General features: G+C 38.7%; 2 protein-coding genes across 8 annotated transcripts in view; one reads left to right on the forward strand and one right to left on the reverse strand.

Annotated features, from left to right (window-relative positions):
- Nucleotides 1–3,043, reverse strand: part of ints9 (integrator complex subunit 9) — a 34,089-nt gene extending 31,046 nt beyond the window's left edge. The window contains exons 1-2 of the mRNA XM_088939986.1: nt 2,961–3,043; nt 1,977–2,104 (exon numbers count right to left, since the gene is read on the reverse strand). Coding sequence (XP_088796112.1) covers nt 1,977–2,104; nt 2,961–2,969 — 137 coding nt within the window. The 5' untranslated portion in view covers nt 2,970–3,043. The remainder of the gene's footprint in view (nt 1–1,976; nt 2,105–2,960) is intronic.
- A 255-nt stretch (nt 3,044–3,298) lies between these two features.
- LOC148839388 (homeobox-containing protein 1-like) overlaps nt 3,299–26,987 on the forward strand; it is a 42,956-nt gene continuing 19,267 nt past the window's right edge. For all 7 annotated transcript variants that reach the window (XM_088909290.1, XM_088909292.1, XM_088909293.1 and 4 more), the window contains exon 1: nt 3,299–3,566. The gene's annotated coding sequence lies outside the window, so the exon portion shown is untranslated. The remainder of the gene's footprint in view (nt 3,567–26,987) is intronic.

Below are 26,987 nucleotides of genomic sequence, written 5' to 3' on the forward strand. Positions count from 1 at the left end.
AATGGCTGCCGTCACATCATCCAGGTGGATGCTACACATTGGTGGTGGTGGAGGAGAGTTCCCATTACCTGTAAAGTGCTTTGAGTGGAGTGTCCGGAAAAGCGCTATATAAGTTTCATACTCGCATAATGTTGGGATAAAGCACAGCTAAAGAATAATACATTAAAAATAATAGTTAATAAAAATGTTAGAATACAAAAAAATCAAGCTTTCATGTTTGCATAGTCCACCCTACTTCAACCAATTTAGGGTCATTGGGAGCGAGAGCCTACCCCGGCAAGCAACAGGCACAGGGTGGGATAAATGCTGGTTGGATCTCCAGTCCATGGCAGGGCATACACACTCACACTAGGGCTAATATCAGTATGTCTTTGGACTGGAGCACCCAGGAAAAACCCACGTGAACACGGGGAGAACATACAAACTCCACGCAGACAGCACCCAAGGAACTAAACCCAAGGCCCCAGCACTGCGAGGTAGAAATGCTAACCACTGCATTATAATACTGCCCTATTTTGTAATGCATTAATTAAATCACAAAATAAAAAATAAATGTCACAGAAATTATTATTATGTTCTAGCTAATGCAAACTATCCAATCTCTTCTCTTTTTGTAGACCAATTATGTATGTGTGATTTGTTTATTGATAAATAAAAGAATTATATAACTACAATATTTCCATAGAGTGACTCCAAACCTGAGCTGTAATTAAATTTAAAATACAGCACTAGAGTGCAAATTACAACTAATGACTAGTGCGACTGAGTGGTAGTGATTACAATTCTAAACATTAACAAGGAACATAAGCAATTTTTAAAGGTCTTGTATTTATAACTTTCATTGTCACTGCCATTAAACAGACTTGATTTGTATTATATTACAAAAAAGTAACATCAAGATTTGTGAACAAAATCAAGATCTATCATTACTGAACTAAACAAACAAATGTCTTTATGTGAAACCGAAAATTAGACACAGCTCATTTGACTTGAAACTAACAAAACTATGAGTTTTGACAACGAATGTTGGCCATTTCTTTGAGATTGTTTTTTATTTACTTCTAACCAAATCTTTGTTCATTCAAGATTCAGGTTTTTAAAATTTTGATTTCCAAATAAGCATTATAATTATTTTATAAATGCTGACTGTTTTATTTTTTCTCCACTATTTGGATGTCCAGTTGTTTGCGAGGAACTGTAAAGTCTACAAATAAAAAAAAACCAACTAGATCTCATGCTCCAACAAATGTTCAGGGTCTTTGTTTAGAGTGGTTTCATTTATATAAATATCGCCATAAGAGAAGTGGGCTTTTCAGCCAACCATCAGATCACATTTTATCCTCTCAATCTAACAGCTTTGTAAAATATCTTGGCTTTCCTGAAGAAATCGAACCCTCTTTACTCATTCTCCACAAACAATTCACAAGGGAAAAAGGGAGAACATGCTAGGTCAACTTTATATTTAAAAGCTAACACCCACTCAATTTTGAGGATGTTTCTAGGATATTAAAATTACATAGAACAAGAAGAATATGCCAAAGTCCTTTGTAAAACATCACAACATCATCACTTTCAATAGTTGCCCGTCCAATTCAGGGTCACAGTGACCCTTCCAGAGCCTATCCCAGGAAGCACTGAGCACAAAGCAGGCTACACTCTGGATGGGACGCCAACTCATTGCTGGGCACACACTCCCTGTAAGGCAAGTGTTACAAAAGCCAGTGAACCTACCAGCATGTCTTTGGACCACAGGAGGAAACCAGAGGACCCACAGGAAATCCACGCAAATACAAAAAATCATGCAAACTCCACACAGAGATCATGCCAGAAATTAAACCGAGGACCCCTGCGCTGGGAGGCAACCATGTTATACACTGTGTCACCGTGCTGTTCTCCTTTGAAAAACATTTCACCAATAACATGTGTGTATTTTACTATGAAGACTGTCTTTTTATGTTTTTTGTTGATGGTCTTACCTATGTACTAGAGGCAAAGGCAGGAAATGCAGCGCTGATGTCATGTCAAGCCCACAGTCCAGCATGATGGTTGTAGATTTGAATTTGAGGACATTGCAGGGCAAGGTTGGATGACCAGACAAGCAGTACTACACAAATACAGGATAACACACATAATGTTTTAAAACCATGAGAGGCAATTGCATTTAAAAGTATTTATCAATAAGCTATGGCAGAAAAATGTTTTATGAGCTTCAATTCTTAAATTTAAATCTAACTGCTGGGATATTTTTCCTTCTTTATTCTCACGACGTTAGTGATGACATACATGATAAAGTTGATGTATTACAGTCCATCAGACAAACTGGAACAGAAATCGAACCAGTTACAATTGTTACGTAAAAGAAGAACATTTTTTTTAAGGGGTGAACAAATCTTTTCCGGTAACAGTCAAACACTAAATTTGCTTGCAAAACACATGACGTTGAACTGTACTTATCTTCATCGTTCAGCAACACTGTGCTATATAAAAAATAATTACTTGCAGACGTGTAGCGCTTTATGAAAGGGACCGACTCCATCCATTAAAGTGCAGCAATTTGATTACACACAATAGATCATGTGAAGAAGTACGAAACTGCTTTGTCATCTGAATTAAAACAATCGCAGGAAAGCCAGATTTAAAATAAACCAAAACTGAATTAAGCCAGGACACTAAGCTTAATACGTCAGGTTTTGCGTGCACTAGTCTTTTCCTTAATGCATATACTGTACTGTACATTAGTAAAGTGGTAAACATTATTTAAACTAGATTATTTCTAGTCAACACGTGCCCAGCTTTTGTAAAATTTAACGTGAATTGTCCGAACGAACTTTAGTCACCTTTTCCTGCTAATAACATAAAAAACTTTACAGTTTCTCTAATGCTCCCTCATTCAACTGACCCATGCTTATTGCAGCCTGGACTTTGCAACAAGAAATGAAATAACTTAATTTTATACTCACTAGTTTCATCCTGAATTGTTATGTCAGATGACCTAGATGTACAGTATATATTTACAATCCCCACGCCAAATCTTTTGGATTTCAAGAGTCAAAGTTGATAGTTCACTTCAACATACTTCCTGTGGTCACCTCCTCTGGGAGATGTAGTTTATTTTTTAATTTTCACTGCCGGGTAGCCAGAGCAAAGGGTGAAAAGGGAACAGAACGCAGAGCGACGTGTGACGAGTGTTTCTGTCGGCCGCTACTTTGTAGTCCCGCTGGGAGTAGGTTCATGACGTTAACGGGAATTGTAGTTCTCGGTGGAAGCCTGTCGCTTCAGATTGAGAGGGACTCGGTTTTATACTTTGTGAGAAACTACGGTTCCCGACGAACCTCATTCTGCTTTCTGATGTTGATGTCAATATGGCTGCTGTCAGACAGACAAAGGCAAGTCAGTCTAGTCTCTGACTGAAATCAAATTAGAAGGAAAAGGACAGCAAGGGTTTCAAAAAATAACTCGTGTATGTTTTGTTTCGGTGTTAATTTCGCGGGATCACTCTAGGAATTTATTTGTATTCCTGTTATTAAATGGTGTGGTGGACGGAGGCCCAAGATAAACTGATAAAGGTAAGAATTATGTGTCAATATGCAGCGTCTGGATTAGTTTACACTGTTCGAATGGCATACAGGTCGAATTTTGATCAGGTGTATTTAAGTTTTAATGAAACGTGTATTGGTTGCTTGTGTACACTGACTCCGATCTGAACATAAAGCCAGGTCTTTTGAAACTGCAAAAGTAAACATGATTAACTATCATAAGTGTTATCAGTGTTATGCTTAGTGGGGGAGTTATCTTCAGATTTTTGTTCGCACAGTATGTGCTTCTCAACAGAGAATGTCCTTTGAGAATGCATTGTCAGCTAGATGTTCATCACGATGCCATGTCTATAAAATGCAAACTAATTCGTATTTTGGGAAGAATAAGCGACCTGCACTTCTTCTGGATTATCAACTCGAGATGCAGTAGTCCTAAAATGATCCATAATTTACACATTTTTAAAGTGCAGCACGCTAGGTGTTGCAGTGGGTGGATGGTGTTTCTTACTCCAGCAGCCGTAAACATTGTACCCTGGGACGTGTGTTTATTTTGGTGGTGCAAGTATGTGGTAGCTTTTGGGCGGTGTGGGCGTTTTGGTGGTCTTCAAGTATAATGACGTAACTAATTTCCGAATGTGTGACGTCTGACCGAGCGGAGGTGTATGACCTGTAGTAGCAAATACTAACTCCCTAACGATTATCGTTCATGTTCATCATCGTCCTAATAGTGTCAAGTATATTTTAGTCTGACCTTGTTTATTGAATCAACACATTCTTTCTCAGTAATATATGTTAAAATTCATTGCTATAGATCAAGGGAATACTGAGTGGGCTGAACTACATTATGCATCATTTAGATGCATCAAAAACAGAAGAAAATTAAAGTTGTCTATGTGAAATGAATTGGAAGGATTCAGCTTTTGACTCGTTTGACTCTTACACATCATTGTGACCATATGATAATTGCTCTGTACAATACAAATTAGAAATAAATCTCAATGCATAGTGTGTACAGAATGGAGGAGTCATTGTACCTTTAGCAAACAATGCTGTGTTGTCTAAAATACAGCAGTAAGTGCAGAATTATTTTCTGATAACTGCTAAATCCACAGATCTGGAAGTTTTGACATATGTGAGTGTTGCTAAGAACACTGTGAAAATGTTTTGTGTTCAATAATTTCCAGAGGTGTACTGGAGTTAGACTGTAAGATCAGAAGATAATGCAGTTAATGTTAGACCTGTTCAGAGATAAAGAGATCGCACCATTTTACCTCAGTGTGGATTTGCATTTGTATCTTGAAGAAAAATCAGCATGTCTAGTCAGCCTTTCATTTAAATGGCTGTCTGCCAAAGTGAGTCACGGGCTGTGTGTTCCACGTGTAAACGTGAACTTCTACAGGTATCCAGGCTGTAACTTGCCCCCATTTGAAGAACAGGTGGTGGAAAAAGGGCATGTTTGAAGACACTAACCCACCTTGATCTGAAATTATGATATCACATCTGTCTTGACCAATTGTGTGGTCCCATTAACAAATTGGTGCTGTGTCACTTCCCAAACTGACTGGCAGCAGTGTGTGACTTACTTCTTTTAGGCCAACTGTCATTCCATTGTGTCATCGTTTACCCTCTGTGATCTGGTCTGTGTCCTGACTTGAATTTAACTAACATATCTTCAGATATTGATGGGCAATTTCATAGACACTGTCTATGCTTAGTTTAATGCTTGTTGGATCATGTCACAAATGGGTTTCTTGAGATTATATTACTCTTTACCAAGGCCATAATAAAGAACTGTTCTCCTCAAAAATTACAGCATAGTGTTCTTTGCCGAAGTACATGGGTGCTATTCTTAGCCAGCAGATCCCCTTACAGAAAATAAGGTGAATGTTGCAAGACGTTGCTTTAGTAGTTACAATACCATCAAAGCCTAAACTAGAATTCGGCAAGGCTTGGAAAATTCTTTGAAACTTGGGCTTTTAACCCCAATAAATCTCAAAGCGCTTTGCATACAGGAGAAGACCCACTTCTTCTACCAGTGTAGCACAGTGCCCACCTAGGCAGCAATCATGTGCCAGCAGCTCCACTATACAGCAGTTCAGGGATTGAGTTGAGAAACATCCTCACCAATTGAGTGAAGAGGAAAATTTAGGAAAGCCAGACTGTACATGATCAAAGTCTACTTTAGACACCGTTGTTAGCATTCCTACCTTTTCTAAAAATGTCATAGGATCTTTGGTTTTTGTCAGGACTTCTATTTCAAGTATCTGAAGGTCAGCAAATCCTAGAGCACAGTTGTAACAGGTCCCCATATGGGAGCATTAGTTTGGAAATTCTGGCCCAGAGGGAGAAGTGCAATCTATTCCTTCACCAATTCCACTTACAACAGCAGTCTGGTTTTCTTTGGGGTTTCCTATGAACAGGCTCAAACTGCATAGCTTCATATATCTGCCTAGAAGGCAATAATGCTGCTCCTTCAAGATAACAAAGGCCCTTACTTTATCAAATGCCATTATGTGAACATCCAGCCGTAGAAGTCAAACCTTTGCTTTAAATGGCACATGCATTACAACTCATTTTAAAGACCCAACTGCTGTACTTGAGTACTATCTTCCAGGAGCAACCTGATTTTCCTCAGAAGCCCCTCACCCAAGTATTGATCAGGCCCAGCTTTGTTGAGTTGAGATGTGGTGAGATCAGCTCTGATTTTTCTCTTCAGTGGTTCTTTGATGATCGTCTGGGGTGTTGCAGTCTGCTGACAGTGGTAAATGACGATTGTCTGCCAGTGTATGAACAATAAGCAAGATAGTTGTGTTGTGTTTTTGGACCCCTGCTTGTTGGAGGCAGTTACTATAAGCCCACATGACTGCAGCACATACTGCAGCTGCATTTCACAGAGGATGTTTCTGTTTTTTGTACCCTGAGAAGTCTAGATTCATCACTGTAATTATCTTTTATATTCCCCGGGAACTTTGCCAGTGTATTAACTTTCCCCATTGTATCTCATCACCTTTCCGTCAGTGCTTATCGCCGTCCCCTTGTTGGATATGCGTAACCCTCCTCTGGGTACCATGCAAAGTCCGTACTAATGGATTTTGTAAATCAAATAAAGCAATGAAATAAACTGATCTATAATTATTAGAACATTTTCCATTTTGTGTGCGTGTGTGGTGGAGGTGTCCCATGTGGATATTCCGATGGATGATGTCGGCAAATGCCTTCAACCCTCTTCTGTGCACAAATTGCTAGCCTAATCTCTTAATCTTGGTTTATTTTGAATTCTGTATTAAAAGTTCCTCAACCTCAGGAATGAATCAATATCATTTGTTTGTGTGTTCATTTACTGTATACTTAAAATATCTCAAAATACCACTTTGGTTTCCATGAAGTGAATTTTATTCATTTGACACCCTGTCCGCTTTAATGAAAACAATATCTTTATTTCATAGCTTCAGCAAGGGTAAGATCATTATGTTTAAGGTGACAGTGTTTTGTGCCTGTTTATTGTATTTTGAAGGTAGTTTAAGGTTTTAAATCATAAAATTGCCTCATAATATGAAATTTGCTGATTTCCCCTCAATAATATAGATTTTAAGAAGCCAGACCACATTGTGCTTTCTGTTTCCTGTTGTGTGCTGTTTTGAGTTTATGGTGGTAAAAAAATTGGTACGGTACTCCATTAGAAGTGAAATAGCCCCTAATCTTTCATGAAAAGGTTTTTGTATAAGTAAATGTAAACATCAGCATTGTTGTTGAATGAAGGTGTTTCCTTGGTTACAGGAATTCTCTTGCAATAACTTCTACAGTCTTCTACAGTCTTAACTGTAAGATGAGCAATTCCGAAAGAGATTCAGAATATGTTTTTCATAATAAGTGAGATCAAGTTCAGAAGAAATTATATTTTTATTTCAAATAAATAAACAAACGTCATGTCCTGTGAGCAGAGAGTCACAATTTTTAGAAACGTAGTTTAGCAGAAAACACAAGGCCATGTCAATATAAATTTAATGTTCAAAGATGCAAGCAGAACTGAGGTCTATGGGTATTTTTGGTCTAATTGTGTTTTTGAGTTACAATCTATCTTTATAGTTCTTGCCCCTGCAACCAGAGTATAGGGGAGAGAGAGGCAGCCACCTACCTCATTTGGCTAAAGTCCAGGGAAACAATTTTTAAGAGTAGCTCTTGGAGAAAAAACACACAGACAGATGCCAAAAAACAAACTCTGCATGGACAGGTACTTGAGGCAGGAATAAAACCCAAGATCCTAGAGCTGTTAGAAAGTAGCAGTAGTCATCCTACAGAGTCTCCTTAAGTTGCTGCATCCTTTTCTTAATTTGATTGGTTTTACTGTAATTTGATGGAACTACTTGATCTCATGCCCTTATGTTAATATTATTAGTTGCTATTAGTGTATGAAGTAGAATTTTGACATTTTACATTTAGGATACTAGTACTGAAAGCCAGAAAGTGGCGTGTCTCTTTTCACTTTTTGCTGGCACTTATTCTTAACTGTTTACAGTGGTTATTTTTACACACAAAATTGATTGGTCAGCATCAAACTAATGTTATTTGCATGGAAATTAAAGACTCTGTTCTGTAATTCCTTAGCTGTTTGAGGGAGAATGCGCAAGGATTAAGACAGTTTGAAGTAATTGCATAGCTGCAGCATTTTATATGACCATAACCAGAGCAAATATTTGAATCATGATCAGTTTTCTGTTTTGGCGTTTTCTTTTAAAAGCCACTACAGTATTTTCTCTACATTAAATCTGTAGAATGTATATCTGGGGATTGTTTTAGACATTGCAGTTTTGTTCAGTTTCTTTTAGAATTTACTGAGCCCCACTACCTGCTGTTACTAACATTCCAGTCTAGATATTTCAAAAGAAATATTTCTTCTAGTCTGTTGTAACAATTAACTCTTAAGATCTGCTGTTTTCTTTTTCTGTCCAGTGTGGAAGAAATGGTTTCAAGTACTTACTCCCTGCTAAACCACTGGTGCTCCACCAGGATAGTTAATGTGACAGTGAAATCTAATGGTTTCTATTGGGCTCTGATACAAAGGATGAAGACAGCCCTTCATGTTAGCAGGGACAATGACAAAAAACTTTGCCATTTGGGAGAGATGTCTATATTCACTCCAGTGGCCTGAATCTAGAACATTCAGCAGACATGTGGACTCTCATACTGCACCAGTGCTTTGTGCCCAGAACAGGCACATGAATAAACCTCACAGGCACATGAATCCCCCTCAGACTACCAGAGTCCTGTGTGCCACTCCGGTGGTGAATACGGACTCTTCCCCAGGTATCCATTAAGTCACACATATAGTACAGGTTATAGAAATACAATGAATATTCCAAAAATGTCTATACCTAACACAATTAATCAATTGACCTCTCTACTTTACTCTTTACCTATGTAATCTACTCTTTTATGTTTTGGGTGTTCCATGGCCTTTACATTGTGTTAAGTGGAGTGGCTGTGTTAAGAGGAGTGGGCCTCAGAAAACATAATCAGCAAGAGCCCAGACAGAGGGAAAACCGAAAGCATCTCAAAATTAGTTTTCATTTTTGTCGGACCTTATATATAGAGAATTCATGTTTCAGTTTGGGTGGCACGGTGGCACGGTGGCACAGTGTTTAGCATTGCTGCCTCTCAGCACTGGGGCCTAGGGTTCAGTTACTGGGGTGCTGTCTGTATAGTTTGTGTGTTTTTCCCATCATTGCATGGGTTTCCTCGGGGTGCTCTGCTTTCCCCACACAGTCCAAAGACATACTGGTAGGTTAATTGGCTTCTGGGAAAATTGGCCCTGTTGTGTGCATGTTTGTGTCGGTGTGTGTCCTGTGATGGGCTGGCATTCCTCCAGGCTGTATTCTGCCTTTCGCCTGTTGCTTGCCGGGAGAAGCTCCAGCTCCCTCACAACCCTGAATTGGATGAAGTAGTTAGAAAATGAATGTATCTAAGTTTCTTTATTTCCCTGAATATTTAAGTTTCTGCTCAATTTGGTGTGGTATTCATGTGGCATTTAAAGTTTTCATTTATTTAATGGAACTGTAACAGAGTTCTGTCCTGTAAGAACAGATGCAGTTCAAGTGTGAATTTTCCCACTTAACTCGGCTTCTCAAAACGTGGTGTAAAAGCTGTACTGAAACCTCAAGTGCTAGGTATATTTTTAACTTCTGAAATATCACCTTTTATATGCAAATAAACAATTAAATTGTACATTTCCCATTTCTTCTGTTTCCAATGTTCATGTACTTATTTAATTGTGACTTATTAGCCTGGGGCCAAAGTCAGCAAACATGTGCTCTGTAATTTTGCATCAGCCTCTCCTTTGAATGCACAGAACATGGACTGTCCTCCTTGAGCATTTCAGTTTTTATTCTTACTCAGTGCTTGTTGCTACTTTGTAGAAGAGAAGAAAATACTGTTAGCCAGAAAGGTAAGAAGAATCAGAATATCATAAGATTCTGCATGGAAACGAGATGCACTGCAGTGGCTAGAGCTGCATACAGTACATTGTTCAATTTAGATTGAACCTTAAAAGGTTAATGATAATAAAATGATAATAGCTTATATGTATGTATTCTCATGTTTAACTGGTTCCCATTGATGAAATTCTAAAATTTCATCAGTTGATCTTTTTTATTTAAATACTAATCATTTACATGATAAAATGATTGGAATATCCTGATAACTCTGATAAGCTAATAACTCACACAGAAATGAACACATAATTCCAGTCATTTTTAATCCCAGTCTGTACACGGAAACTGTATTTTTGTTCATTCATCGCCATTCAGTATTTAGTCCAGTGCAGAATTCTGAGAATAAAGTAAAGATTAAGATTGCAGTCAGAGACTCAAATTCCACATTACATTCCGTGATGGTGGGAGGTCAAAACCTGATATGTTTAGTGCAAAGCCTGATCACTTCATCCCTCCTGAGAGATGTGTTCTGAGTGCTTATAAGCGGAAACCTAGGGGTCTTATTTTCCACTGTGGGTAAAGTGCCTATCTAATATGCTGTCTGATTTACTGTGGAGTGGGCTGTGTGGCTGTGGAGGCACACATTGATGCACCAGCCCTACAGTATGTCTGACTACTCTGATGTACTGGCTTGACTGTACCCTTTTCTTATTTTACTACTTCTTCACAGAAACTTTATCTTTCACATACTTAGTCTTATTGTTTTGTATTTCTGTTTTATTATAGTTTTTGTAGCGGTACCTGAGTTGTTTTCAGCAATACCTAAAGCAGTGAAACGAAACAGACTTCAAGCTATTTGAAGAAAAAAACACGTACAGTAGAAGTTGTTCAATCAATCAAGAGTTTTGCTCAGAGTGTAGTTTAAGCTCCGTTGTTCAGAGATTTCCAGTTCAACTATTGGGATTCCTTAAGCGATGGCATCATTGAGTTTGTCTGGTGTGAGGTGGTCTTCGATGCAATGGGTTATCTTATCAATCAGACAATCAGTCACCTCCATCACTTGCCTGGTGACTGTGAACTTGCACTGTTGTTATCGAAAGCAGTGCCTCTCCTATGTGTAACTCCTGGCACTGCAACACACAGTATGAGAAACAAACGGCTGTCGTAACATTGTAGTACAGAACAGAAAAGGCTGTGCTTATACAGGAAGGTAGGCACAGTAATTGAGTAATTTTGTTTTACGGCCTGTCAACCAGAACTTGATAGAAACGCAGTTTTAAGATGACAAGCTCAAGTTCTGGGGAAGGTGGCTGTTCTAGATCTGTCAGTAGTAACACAACAGGAAACTAACCAGAACACCTTGAGACATGCAAACAAAAAGTAAAACAAGTTTTACTGTAGCATGCTTTATCTGTGATGTTCAATATAAAGATAAGAATCACCTCCCAGAACTGCCCAAAGCCACACTGGCAACAGCTCATACTGTTAAATAACACACCCCAACTCACTCAAAATAGGACTTATAGACGGTCATTCCTTGAAGTGTCACTTTAACACACCACTCTGTCAGATTGTATGGTTAGATGGGTCCAACAAATCTTTGTCTAGAGTAAAAAGGCAAATTATTTCCCTGACAAGCATTATTCTTTAGTTAATATGTTTATTTTGTCTATGGTAACAATACCTCCACCCCAGACCTCTTAAAATAATTTTAATATTTTCAGTATTAAAAGTCAATCGAAAACATTTAATCTATTTTTATTTCATACAGATTTAACATGAATTTATATTTGACAAAGATTTTAGGACATTTCGTAAGTGCATATATTCTTGCCTGTTTTTTTTACATTTATCTAGTCATAATGTTGTCTACATAGTTTGATCAAAACCTAACTTTTTTTTTTCTGTAATTGGAGCTTAGAAAAAAAGATATGTTTGAAGCTTTAAATCATCTTGGCATTCCTTGTATCCGAGTCTGAAAATTTTCTACAGAAGGGGCCAAATTGAGTGGCATGAAAAATAATTTTTGTTGTACATTGATATCGGTTGGATCAACGGTGAACATTCTTCAAGCTAGCACTGTAATTGTCAAGTGACGTCACCAGCACAGGGTTAATTTCTGAACTGGAAGCAGTCAAACTGCAGCTGGACAAGAGGCAGCTCATTTCACTGAAATATGAGAGATGGTGCTGTCTTCAGAGTGCCCTAATTTGTCATAGTATGACCCACATATGTAATATATACATACTGTATACAATAACAAAGTCAAAACGGAAATTAATTCCATTGTGGACACATCAAAAAGAATTAAAACTTTGATTCTTGTCAGTGGTCTATTTTTCCACCTTTGCTGTGATCTTCAGATTCTAGTGAGATACTGAGAAGTGAGGCTGTGAGTTTTGTCCAGCATTGGTTTGTTACAGAAGGATGGTCCAACTCCGGTTCTGTGTCTGCAGGTTTCCTGAGTCCATTTAAAGTTTAAAGTCTGCTCATATTTTAAGAGATGGGGTAATTGGTAAACTGATGCAATTAATCCAATATTGATATGAGAGATGAGTAGAAGTGAAAATCTGCAGACATACTGTCCCACCAGGAATGGAGTTGGACCAAGTTTTACAGCTTGTGTTTCTAGAGCTGACTGCATATAACAAGACAATCTAAGTGATTTCTGACCAGATAGTCTTCATGGAATATATCAGTCTTCATATAATGCATATTGTGTATTATGTGCAGTTATTTAGTGTGCCAGTATAAAAAATTTGTTTGAGAAATTATAGTTCTGACATTTACCCAAACCTTTTTCTTGAGTTTGTTATTGATCAGTATACAGTTTGTTATTGATATGTTATATGTTATTACATCAAACATGGATACCTACTTTCAACAGTGCTGTTACTAGTTTGAAATAGTTTTTGGCTGGTGTGCTGCAATATGATTTTCAGGAAAAAAAAACTATTTTCTGAATGCGTTAATGGTAATCGTAGTTGTCTGTCTTCTAACTAAAGCACAGTGAGCCTTTTGGAATTTTATTGTGCCACTATACAGTAGATGACAAATTTGACCAATAAAATCAGTCATCACTAGATGACAAATTTGTAAAAATGCCAAATTATTTTATTGTAGCTAGTGATCTTTTAAAACTCAAAAGAGAGTTGATGAACTGTATATATTGTATCAGTTTTACAGTTCATTTTGCAGTGATGACTGCCTTTAACAAGCAACTGGCCTAGAGTGGAAATGTAGTGTATGGACTAAGATGTATTTTTTACTTAACATCAGGGACTTAACTATGCACATTTTGTGCTGCGATAGACTGTACCATAAGCTGTCTGTTCAATCTGTAAGACTCTGCTCTACTATGTATTACTAAGGTGCCATTTTGAGTAATGCGTTTTCACTTCACATGAATTTGCCATGGTCACAGAGAGTTGTAGCCTAAATAAAAAGATGCAAATCCTGTGCATTTGGATCATAAATTAGCAATACGAGTTTATTTGAGGTCAAGACTTTTTTACACAGATAAACTAAATCTACTTTTAAAATCGAAGTGATTGTTCACATAGGTGATATGAATTAATCTTGCTTTTTTAAGGCATTATGAATTCTGTAAAATGACCATTTTAAAAATGTGATCACATTCTTGAATTTTTTTGCAGATTGTTTTGAAACAGGAAGTCTCTTGTAATATATTGTTGAGGGAGGTATACAAAATCTGTATTGAGATATTGTTAACACTAGAACCGTTCAACTAGAAGCTATAAAATACTGCATAAGCTGCATTTTTATCAGAGGTACTGTAAATACATCAACTAAGAGAATATAATACTGTAGTAACATGAAATAATTTAATAAAACTTATTGCTATGCTGTCAGAATCTATTAGGTAATTAGTTGATTATGAGTGGCACCCACATATTAGCAAACAGTTAACATTGCAAAGTATATCATAGCACGTTAACTATTGTGGCAGTTTTGAACAGTCAGCATAGTTTTAGTTTATATTTACAGGTTTACAGGCCTGTAGTTTATGGAAATGTTTATAGCAGTTCTTAATACTGTTAATACTTAGTTGCACAAATACACAATTTACCATTTAGTAGAGCTATTTTTAGTATTTAATGTGCATCACCACATTGCACCTTACATTTACAGCTATATCTATGCCTTTTATTGAATTAATGGTGCATTGTGTAGAATGTATTAGGTATGCAGTACCTAAAACGTGATATAAACTGAAGATACCAAAGTGCTTTGCCCCAAAGCAAATGTTTGTTGTGTCCCACAATAAAGAACCCACTTGAGGCTTTTATTAATAGTTCAACATGCAGGGAGCTTTGAGTCTGTAGAAGTAAAATAGAATCAAGGTATTTCAAGTAATAGGGTTTTTTAGGTCATTGTACATTGACATAGAAGCAAAGGGAGATTCTCTGTTTTCTCTGCTGCTGACATGTTGTCAGGAGAGTTTTGCACAAGCGGAGATGTTGAAATGAGTAGAGGAATGGATGTAATGATGTTTGAGACAGAACTTTTGTCTTTTCTCTCAGCATCGGATCTGGGGAGGCAGTGTATCAATGGCTGTTGTTCGGTCTGGATGAAATCGCCTGTTTGTTATTGACTGTGGAATCAAAAACACTCACTTCTGAGGACCATTACATTTAATTCAGCCTTAATTAGAAATCGGAGAAATGAAGTATGATTTTTTTTTTCACAGGACCCTGACCCTACCGTACTTGCCTTATCAGAGTTACGTTTTTACATCTCTCAGAGAATGTGCAGATAGATTTAAGTGTTCTGTCCTTTATAAGAAATCTGTTTATTCCTAGTAAGGCTAGCAGTCACATGAAACCTATCCTGTATGCAAGAGGTGCAAAGCAGGACTACGCTGTGGTCCAGATGCCAGTCATTAGAATTACACACATACACACATATACAGGAAGTTACGACATACCAATTAACCTAGCCAGAATGTCTTGGGAAACATGAGTGTCTAGAGAAAATGCACACCAACTCAGGATGAGCATACAAGTATCCTTGGCTTCCTGAGAAGACACTATGTTGTAATACATCCTAGGACCCAAGAGTGTGAGGCTGCAGTTCTAATAGCCACAGGAATATGCTATTAGGATTTGAGTGTTATATAGGAAAAAAATATAATTGTGGGAAAAAAAGATAAAAAGTTGTACAATCTATAAAACAATTGGAACTATTTTGCTTGCCAAAAAATATGGGAAAATTTGCTTGACGCCATGCTTTTGGGTGTTCCATCCAGCAGATTAATGTGGAAAAGTACTCTGTATTAAATGCTATTTTCACTTACCTTTCTGCTCATCTGTTGATGAAGATTTGCTCAAATTAAGGTGCTGTAATGAACTTGAAATATCCAGCATCTGGTGTTGATTTTTGTAATATCCTGTAGGTTGTACTGTATGTGCCGGAAGGTGTCAAACCAATATTCAGTGAGAATCTTACCTGTTGGCAGGAAATGGTTTTCATAGTGCTGAAGACAGGGGTGGCATGGTGGCACAGTGGTTAGCATTGTTGCCTTGCAGCTCTGGGGCTCTGGGTTCAGTTCCAGACCCGGGGTGCTCTCTGCATGGAATTAGTTTGTTCTTCCTATGTTCCAATGGGCTTTGGCCAAGTGTTCCGGATTCCTCCCACAATCCAAACACATTCTGATATTGTAGGTTAATTGCCTTCTGGGGAGCTGGCCCTGGTATGAGTGTGTGCGTGTGTCTGTGTCTGCATGTGTCCTTTGATGAACTGGAGTCCTGTCCAGGATATCCCTTGCATTACATCTATTGCTTGCAAGTATAGACACCGGCTTCTCTGTGATCCTGAATTTGTTGAAGCAATTAGAAAATAGATGATTACATGAAAACTTTCTGGCCTTACTGTTATACCTTAACTTAGGTTAGTTTATTTTCCCCCCCAGTGATGCTCAATTTGTACATATAACATTCTTTACTATTTCGGAATGTATTTGATTTATCTCCTGTAAAAATCGCAAAGTGCTGGGAGTTTTATTTTTTGCTGAATTTAAATTAGCATTAATAAAGGTTGCATTGCCAAAGATTTATGCTGTGGATTAAATCAAATGTATTCATCTTTAATGTATTGGTCTGTAAGCCTGTTGAAATGTATGCATTAGTGATGGTTAGGATATTGTCTGGTCTTTTCTATGGCAGTTGCATGTAATTGGCCTTTGATGTCATGTCCACTGCTACATTCAAGGAAGTGTATTCCTTTTGCTGTGCTGTGTTATGTCTATAATAGTAGACAGCTGCTGGAGCATAACTATCTTCATCTCTACAGTCTTTCTTTCCTCTGACCTTGTTGTGCACTACGATGGAAAGAAGGAACAATAAGATCACTGAAAGAGAGATTTAGATTTGGAACTCCCCTTTGAAATTTTTTAATCAGAGATTAATTGGAGGCTCAATGGGCACAAAGCCCATTGCTTGCTTTTTATAATCTGAGACTCTAATGTCAGCTAAAAATATCTCTACACTGCTCACCCTTCCACCTTTCAGTCTGTTTAAAATAGCTTCTACATCTCCTTAGTACTCACTGAGCCTTTACAAAAATACACTTTTGTTGAGTTCCAATTAATTGAACTCCTTAAACATATACACCTACTGTATGTGATAACGTAAGCCATAGTGAACTTTCCCTGTCGTGGTATGTTTTGGAATATATGGTAAACATATTTATGGTAAATATGGTTTACTACAGTGCCTTGCGAAAGTATTCGGCCCCCTTGAACTTTTCAACCTTTTGCCACATTTCAGGCTTCAAACATAAAGATATAAATTTTTTATTTTATGTGAAGAATCACCAACAAGTGGGACACAATTGTGAAGTGGAACGAAATCTATTGGATTTTTGAAACTTTTTTAACTAATAAAAAAATGAAAAGTGGGGCGTGCAAAATTATTCGGCCCCTTTACTTTCAGTGCAGCAAACTCACTCCAGAAGTTCAGCGAGGATCTCTGAATGATCCAATGTTGTCCTAAATGACTGATGGTGATAAATAGAATCCACCTGTGTGTAATCAAGTCTCTGTATAAATGCACCTGCTCTGTGATAGTCTCAAGGTTCTGTTGAAAGCACAGAGAGCATCATGAAGACCAAGGAACACACCAGGCAGGTCCGTAATACTGTTGTGGAGAAGTTTAAAGCCGGATTTGGATACAAAAAGATTTCCCAAGCTTCAAACATCCCAAGGAGCACTGTGCAAGCGATCATCTTGAAATGGAAGGAGTATCAGACCACTGCAAATCTACCAAGACCTGGCCGTCCCTCTAAACTTTCAGCTCAGACAAGGAGAAGACTGATCAGAGATGCAGCCAAGAGGCCCATGATCACTCTGGATGAACTGCAGAGAACTACAGCTGAGGTGGGAGAGTCTGTCCATAGGACAACAATCAGTCTTACACTGCACAAATCTGGCCTTTATGGAAGAGTGGCAAGAAGAAAGCCATTTCTCAAAGATATCCATAAAAAGTCTCGTCTAAAGTTTGCCACAAGCCACCTGGGAGACACCCCAAACATGTGGAAGAAGGTGCTCTGGTCAGATGAAACCAAAATCGAACTTTTTGGCCACAATGCAAAACGATATGTTTGGCGTAAAAGCAACACAGCTCATCACCCTCAACACACCATCCCCACTGTCAAACATGGTGGTGGCAGCATCATGGTTTGGGCCTGCTTTTCTTCAGCAGGGACAGGGAAGATGGTTAAAATTGAGGGGAAGATGGATGCAGCCAAATACAGGACCATTCTGGATGAAAACCTGTTGGAGTCTGCAAAAGACCTGAGACTGGGACGGAGATTTATCTTCCAACAAGACAATGATCCCAAACATACAGCAAAATCTACAAAGGAATGGTTCACAAATAAACGTATCCAGGTGTTTGAATGGCCAAGTCAAAGTCCAGACCTGAATCCAATCGAGAATCTGTGGAAAGAGCTGAAAACTGCTGTTCACAAACGCTCTCCATCCAACCTCACTGAGCTCGAGCTGTTTTGCAAGGAAGAATGGGCAAGAATTTCAGTCTCTCGATGTGCAAAACTGATAGAGACATACCCCAAGCGACTTGCAGCTGTAATCGCAGCAAAAGGTGGCTCTACAAAGTATTAACGCAAGGGGGCCGAATAATTTTGCACGCCCCACTTTTCATTTTATTATTAGTTAAAAAAGTTTCAAAAATCCAATAGATTTCGTTCCACTTCACAATTGTGTCCCACTTGTTGGTGATTCTTCACATAAAATAAAAAATTTATATCTTTATGTTTGAAGCCTGAAATGTGGCAAAAGGTTGAAAAGTTCAAGGGGGCCGAATACTTTCGCAAGGCACTGTATATATACATATGGTAAACACTATTCGTCTATTAGTGTGCATGTTTTCTGGCCTACAACATGCCATTGATTGAGCTTTTTATATAAAAATTACACATTTACTATTAGTTTACTATTTACTATTATTAAAAAAAGAAATTAGAAATTTGTTTTTTTTAACAAAATTATGAGAAACTTAAGTATGAGAAATTTAGTCTTTAGTTTAAAGCATTTCCTAATATGCATTAACATACATAAACATTTTTATGATTTTATGATGACTAATGTAACCTGATGTAGTGTGTTAATCTTATTAATTATGCTACAGGAAATGTTTGATGTTTGAAAATGCCATTTCATGATCTGAACAGACTGGAAGCTCTTGTGTAATTTCTATAACTTTGGCTTGCTAGAGTGATGTTCATACCATAATGCTGACATTATATTGTATGTCCAGTGTAGGAATGGTTTTCATTTGAAATAGTTCATTTGCATAGTTGTTCATTTTATCCTGATTTTACCACTTTTGAAAGAAAGTTCCTCATAAATCAAACATATTTTTTGTTTTTTTTTAAGGTGAAGGTTTTATTAAACCAGAGTTTGCAAGTTTTGAGTTCTCTGAACGGAGTAGAAAGTGGTATTTATGAAAGACATTACTGACAGAGCCTACAATGTGCATCTGTGTCTCCTAAGTATTTTTTTTCAGGAACATCTAGTTCCTTGGCAGAAGGCCATTTAAAGTGATTTTCAGTTTTCAATGTATTATTTGTAAAATTCCAACAATTCTCAGTTTTGATGTGGTCCCCGTGTAGGTGCAGCTTTTGAGCCACCTTGATGGACAGTTTAGTCAAGGCATTTAAGGACACAAGCCAAATGGATAGGCATTCACCAGCTTGTCCCATGTGAAGTCAGCTAAAAGGAGGAATAATTTAATTGCCATGCCCTAGTTTTAAGATCTTGAGAAATGACATCCTTTTAAAGATCTCTCTGTAGTTTAGCATAGCCTAATATTTTCAAAAAGCAATGTGTAATGATTAAATTCTTTTAAATCATGAAAACTTCTCATATAGACCTAGGTTTCCAGGTCTTTCAAATTAGACCTAATTTTGCTTTCACAAAATGAGAAAAACATCTGTACAATGGATAACAAGTCTAAACACATTTTACATAAGCATCTGATACGCTGCTTCTACTGGATGAGCTTTCTTTTTGCATTTTAAGGCCTGTTTTCAGAAGTAATATTTAACTGAAAATAAATAAATTGCAATTGGAAAAAATAACCAGGTTTGAGCTTTACGTAAAGCTTTACTTTACTTAAGGTAATGTTCTCAAAACAGTGGCATAGTTCATTATCTAAGAAGCAGGCTTCTCCAAAAATATTTTGAGGTGGGATAACAATTGTTTGTTCATTGTGTTTATAAAAAACCAAGATAACAGTAGGTAATCTGGAGTTAGAGGTCCTGTTGCCTGCCACCACATTTCATTTGTTTTTGATACCCCTCATCATTTTGTATTTCTTGGTCGTATTTGAGATCCAACCAGGAAGGCTGGAATGTGGAAAACAACTAATTCTTTGCTTCTTGTTTCCCAAATTAAAAGGAATCTTGTATACTTCATTATTTGAAGGCATTATTTATCCCCCCTTGTCGCTGGATTTGGTCTCTAATACCTGTGACTAATTTTCATATTTTTTCCCGGAATATATATGTGGTGAGTACTCCACATAACAGATTTGGTATGGAAGAAGCATTTGAATATCAGTATTGGGGTCTGTAAATGATAAATAAGAGCACCTAATATATCTGAAAAGTAATTTAAAGTTTAAATTTAAAATTTAAAGTGTAATTTAAAGAAAATTTACACTTTCGCTTTAGCATTGTGTTTGAGGGTAGGAAAATGAAAAACAAAATAGGGACCCTTTTGAGGGAATGTTTCTACACTGCACAGACTGAGGAAAGACACTGATATTGATGCCTGATTTCGCTCTCACATGACATAATCATACACGCACAGGATGAAAACTGAATGACAGCGTCGGTCGTGAAGCAAACTAGAGAAGTTAAGAAATTCTCTCTCTATCTTTATAACGTTTGTTAATTATTATTCATGGTGAAAATAATGGGTTCGAAATCCTGGACATTTCTGGATATTTGAAAATTCCCCCCGGACGGAGATATAAGGATCAAAATAGAGGACATGGCCTTGAAAGTCCAGATGTATGGGAACCCTAGCGGCCACTGACACTAGCTCTTCCTCTGAACCTGACACAGACAGCACTGCTAGTGTTGGCAAGTGTCGGAAAACGGCTACGGCTTCCTAATCAAAATAAGTTCTTAAGTATGGACCACTGAAATTCACTCATAAACTTTAAAGAACCCTTAAGTTGCAACAAAGGTCAAAATAGTGTTAGCATTATCTAACATAAGAGTGAGAAAATCTGTATCTTTTTTCCAATTTCAACGTTACTTTGTTTGTTTGAAGTGACCAAGACATAAAACAATGGAAGAGATTGGTCTCAAGTGAAGCTCTAACTAAAGGAAAACAATCAAGTTATCTTTTACCTAGACAGTGCTCAGTTGTCTCTACTGGTTGGAAGACAATACTCCCGAGTGTCTGTTTAAAACATTATCATGGAAACTGCAGTTGTGTACCCACATTTGAATAGCAGCACTAAACAAACAGAATTGAGACTTATGTAAACTAACTATAGGTAATCCTAAAATAATTATGTAATGATCTACTCGCTGGGGTATCTAAATCTACTCTGAACAAACTGCAGTATGTCCAAAATTCAGCAGCCAGAATCCTGACCAGGTGGTGCAAGTGTTGACATTACTCCTATCCTGGAGTCCTTGCACTGGTTTCCGGTCAAATTCCGTGTAGACATTAAAATCCTCATGGTCACCTATAAGGCTCTGCATGGCTTGGCACCTCAGTACCTGTCTGAACTATTATCGCCCTACTCCCCACCTCGCAACCTTCGCTCTTCTAATTCTGCTCTCCTTGTATGGGTGATAAGGCCTTCTCCTGTTATGCCCCCAAGCTCTGGAACTCTCTCCCCAAGGATATCAGAGAGTCACCTTCTCTAAACTCCTTCAAATCCAGACTCAAAACCCTCTTCTTCAGAAAAGCCTTTACTTAACCGGTTCCGTCCTTCACCCTTCTACTTTTCTTAGTACCACCATCCATGGTCTCCTCTATATATTGTAATTGTGTTTTATCTTATGTATTCTTCTTATTTATTGTTGTTGTCATCCTGTAAAGTGCTTTGAGAAGCCACCTTTAAAGGCGCTATATTAAATAAAATTTATTATTTATTATGATAATTACAATGTAATCAGAGTAATGCACAACTGAAACAAGTTTTAAAACTCAAACTAGTAGTAAGCAAAATAAAAGAGCTTTTCCATGTCCTTACCTAAAAATTAAACCCAATAATCGTGACACAACATACACCATGTAAAAAAGACATTGAAGAATAAAAAAAATGTTTATATATGTAAATTGAGACAAATAATCCCTATCCCAAAAATTGTAGTGCACCACACTACAAGCTAAAACAAATAATGCCAGATAACATAATAAAATAACTGTTAGAACACCAAAAAGTTACCAGAAGGTAGCATGTTGCAATCAGCATTACAGAAAAACAGAACCTGTTTTCAGTCCCGTTCCTTTAAAAAAAATCAAATCAAATCAAAGTTCATTTATCAAATGCACAACAATACGGAGTGCAGCAGTAGTTGCTGGCAATGAAATGTCTTTTTCTGCGAGCTCACAAAAATCACAAAATTCACAAAATTCACAAAAACACAAAAATCACTAAAATTGAGGTTACATTTTTTAAATTGAATAAAACTCAATATGAGTAGAGCTGTTATGTGTCCATGGTGTATGCAATATATACTTGTAGTGCAGTTATGCTGAATACAGTGAAAACTGTGTGTCCATGTAGCCATTACAGGTGATTTGCTAAAGGAGCTGCAGGTTGGCTATTTAGCAGTCTTATCGCCTGGAGGTAGAAGCTGTTACGTAGTCTGTTGGACTTGGACCAAATGCTTTGATACCGTTTACCGGACGGTAGGAGGGAAAACAGTTTGTGACTGGGATGACTGGGGTCCTTGAGAATGGACCTGGCCTTCTTCAGACATCTAGCTGAGTAGATATCCTGGATGCTTGGTAGCTCACAGCTGGTGATAAGCTGCACTGACTTCACCACCTTCTGCAGTACTTTGCGATCCCGGGCGGAGCAGTTCCCATACCAGGCAGTGATGCAACCAGTCAGGATGCTCTCAATAGTGCACCTGTAGAAGCGAGCCTGGATATGTGATGGCATGCCGAACTTCTTTAGCCTGCGGAGAAAGAACAGGTGCTGCCATGCTGTCTTGACCACGATGTTGGTGTGGTGGGTCCAGGTTAAGTCCTCTGAGATGTTAACTCCCAGGAACTGCTGACCCTCTCCACTGCAGTCCCATTGATGTAAATAGGTGTGTGGTCTCCTCCCTGATGTTTCCTATAGTCCACAATCATCTCCTTTGTCTTACTGATGTTAAGAGAGGTTGTTCTCCTGGCACCATGCTGCCAGGGTTTCAACCTCCTCCCTGTATGCAGACTCCTCACCATCTGTGATCAGGCCAATGACTGTTGTATCGTTCGCAAACTTAATGATGGAGTTTGAGTTATGCCTGGTGACACAATCATGGGTAAATAAGGAGTAGAGGACAGGGCTAAGCACGCAGCCTTGGGGGGCTCCAGTGTTTAGAGTCAGGGTAGAGGATATGTTGGTGCCCACCTTCACCACCTGCGGACGTTCTGTCAAGAAGTCCAGGATTCAATTACAGAGGCAGGTGTTCAATCCCAGGTCCTGGAGCTTGATGACAAGCTTTGAGGGCACTATGGTATTGAATGCTGAGCTGTAATCAACAAACAGCATTCTCACATATGTTCCTTTCTTATCCAGGTGTTAGAGGGCAGTATGGAGGGCAGTGGCAATAGCATCTTCTATTGACCTGTTCTGGCGATACGCAAATTGCAGTGGGTCTAGGGTGTCAGGCAGTGAGGAGCTGATGTATGCTTTGACCAACCGCTCGAAGCACTTCATGATAACTGATGTGAGTGCAACAGGGCGGTAGTCATTTAGGCAGCTGACTCTGGGTTTTTTAGGAACAGGAACAATGGTGGTTTTCTTAAAGCAGGAAGGAACTATAGACTGAGCTAGAGAGAGATTGAAAATGTCCGAGAAGACATCTGCCAGCTGGACTGCACATGCCTTCAGATCATGGCCAGGGATAGCATCAGGGCCAGGAGCCTTGCGTGGATTGGTCTTTTTAAAAACAGTGATGATGCTCTGGCCCACTGTCTCCCATTGGCACTGCAGTGAGAACTCCCAGCCAAGTTCAAGTTGGCGCTGTCCAATCTTGCTGCCGTGAATGGGGGGAAATGGAAGTAAGGCCAATGTTGTCTGGAGACAAGATGGGTTCAGTGTTCTGTCTATGCTCTTGCTGCAATGAGGGGGATGGTTCAGGGATGATTTCCTGGCTCGCCAATACCTGCCAGTCCTTGTCCGGAGAGACTGAGTGACTAGGACTGCTATGTGCATCACTGATGCAAGCAGAAGAATGGAGTGACGCAGGTTGTCGGTCAGGCCTGTTTTTGGTGCTCTGTGGCAAAGAAAACTGTTTGAGAAAGAAAACAGACAACCCCTAAAATTGGAGTGCAGATTTCAGAGCTGTTCCTCTGATCCTGAAGGGTTTTGCAGCATACCCCAACCTCATCTGGACCGAGGGAGTCATATAGGCTCTGATCTAGTGATGCCATAGGCCTCTTGCATTCTTTCTCCAAGTCCAATTTACTAATCAGACCTGTCAGATCAGGGACTCAGTGGCTCAGACTACTGACACCAGCACTGTCGACACTGCTGGCTTCGGGGCAGTTTGCTTCTCCTTCTGCTGCTGTCTTCAGTGTCTCCTGTCTGGTGAAGCTCTTCCTCCTCCATTGCTGTGGAACTGGTAGCTGTGCGGAAGTCTCGAGCGGTGGGTCACCGAGTGCCTTCTTAAGTGCTGTAGTACATTCAGCTGAGGATTGTTTTTGCCCTGAGACTCGATCACAGGCTTATCCACAGGCAAAACGGTTCTTTCCTTTTTAGTGGCACCTCAGTCTCCCCTATTTCTGCTTTGTCTAACTGTTCAGCTCTAGGCTCGCACAACTCTACATTTTGTCTAACCAAATTCACTGAAATATCTGTGTGCTCCTCCAAAGCTGCCAATTTCTCTTCTGATCTCACAGATCATTCTTTTGATCAGTGTGTCTCACACCCAGCACAACTAAGTAAACATCCCTTGCTTTGAAGCTCTAGGAAGTAGAAATTGTGACACTAGTTAGGTGTTACCCATTGTATCTAGATTCTTAGACCTCCATTGTCACTTACCTCAGCCTGTAACAATGCCATGCGGATGGTTATACTTAAAACACACAAAATCTTTATTTAAGATCATCTTTATCTTTGGTAGACTCAATGGATACAAACTGGTGAAAATCAGTCCTTGTGCTTTTGAATCCCACTGCTATGACAGCTTCTGTTCCACCCTAATTTCATATTTGGTTGTAGCCATCTCTCCATTTTGTAACCGCTTTATATAATACAGAGTCATGGGGTAGCTGTGGCCTATCTCGGCAAGCAATGAGTGGAAGGTGCAATACACCCTGAATGGGATGCCAGTCCATCTGAGGGCACACACAGACACACACACTCACACCTGGGCAAAAAAAAACCACAAGTACAAGGAGAACATACAAACTCCATGCAGAAAGCATCCTGGAAATTGAACCCAGGGCCCCAGAGCTGCAAATGAGCTACGGCATGTCACCCTTCAATTGTAGCCTTCAGGTTTTATTTGGATAGTAAGGTCTTTCTTAATTTTAAGTAGATTTGTAAAGAAAATATGCTTGAGATCCTGAATAAAATTAAAGTAGATATGTCTAAAAGGTCTTATTTAAAGACTGCGTTGCATGATAGATAGAACTCCAATTAGTTTCTTATATTCCACAATCTCCATTTCACTTCTACCACAATACCCGGAACAAACCCATTCTATTAGAACTAGTTTCAGGGTTCAGACAGATGGGTGAGCTGCTAAAGGTCTTGTAGACAACTTTGCAGTGCTCTAGATGTTGAGGTGGCCTAGCTGCACGTGACTTAACTTGGTATTAGTGGTTGTGGTCATTTGTGGGTGTTTCAGACATGCTTGGATTCAGGGACATCAGTTCCATCGAAGCATTAATTAAGCTGATTGGAAATGTCTTACATTGTTGAATAAGGTCTGTGATACCCTTATATCACACTTGATAGCAAACCATTCTTTGAGAGCTATAGCTAGTTCATACTTTACCAGCAGTCATATCACCCTGCAACTCACAACTGGCAACCCACTAAAGCTAAGCAGGTGTGGATGGGAGACGTCCTGGGGAAAACTAAGGTTGCTGGTGGAAGAGGTGTTAGTAGGGCCAGCAGGGGGTGCTCACCCTGCGCTCCATGTGGGTCCTAATGCCCCAGTATAGTGACGGGGACACCATACTGTAAAAAGGCGCCGTCCTTCAGATGAGACATAAAACCGAGGTCCCGACTCTCTGTGGTCATTAAAAATCCCTTGGTGTATCTCATAAAGAGTAGGGGTGTAACCCTGGCGTCCTGGTCAGATTTCCCATTGGCCCTTACCAATCATGGCTTCATTACTCTGCTCTCCTCCCCACTGATAGCTGATGTGGGGTGAGCGTTCTGGCGCACTATGGCTGCCGTCACATCATCCAGGTGGATGCTTCACATTGGTGGTGGTGGAGGGGATCCCCATTACCTGTAAAGTGCTTTGAGTGGAGTGTCCAGAATAGCTCTATATACGTGTAAGGGATTATTATTATTTACTAATTTACTATTTTGAAAGCTCACACACATGCTCTCTTAAAATCTGCAACATTATCCTTTTCCTCCTTTTTCTCCTTTACTCTTTGCACTCTCATTGTTTTTGCCATTTTTCACCTTGTTCTCTTAAAAACTGTGACAAAAACTTTACAAAAAGGACTTGCTTTAACACAGGGTTTGTTTTTTTTGTTTCACTTTACTTTCACTAAGATGGCTGACTCATCTCAAGCTTTTTTTCACTTGATGTCTCGCTAGGTATAGAATAGAGTACTGTAATATACAGTATAAAGACATTTCTGAAACCGTAGATTGATCATTTATAGTCAGACCTAAATAAGGAATTTCCAGCATAATTTCCCACAGTGCTTTATCAGAGTTGTAAGGGAAGTTCAAAGTCTTTTGCTGATTTAGCAGATGTTATAGAAATAGTGCTTTTTGCATTCTTGATTTTATTTGTCCTACAGGGTTTCTTGGATTCATAATTTAACCTCTTTTTCCAAAATGTCAAATACATTTAAAATATTTCTCATTGAAAGATGCATGAACAATTTACAACATTGACTCTTAGATTGTACTTATCATGCCACTTTTCTGCAGTGCCTTATAATAAAAAAATCATGAATTTCAGTTGCTTCATCCAGCAAAGCAGTAAAGGTAGTTGCTGAAAGTGGAGGTTGAACGATGTTATTTGATTAACAATATGAATTTAAACCTGGGTCATGTCACTATGAGCCTTGAGCAGGTTGCCCTTAGTGGTGGTATAGCACTTG

The sequence above is a fragment of the Atractosteus spatula genome, chromosome 2 (genome assembly GCF_055471065.1).
Source record: "Atractosteus spatula isolate fAtrSpa1 chromosome 2, fAtrSpa1.hap1, whole genome shotgun sequence".
NCBI lineage: Eukaryota > Metazoa > Chordata > Actinopteri > Semionotiformes > Lepisosteidae > Atractosteus > Atractosteus spatula.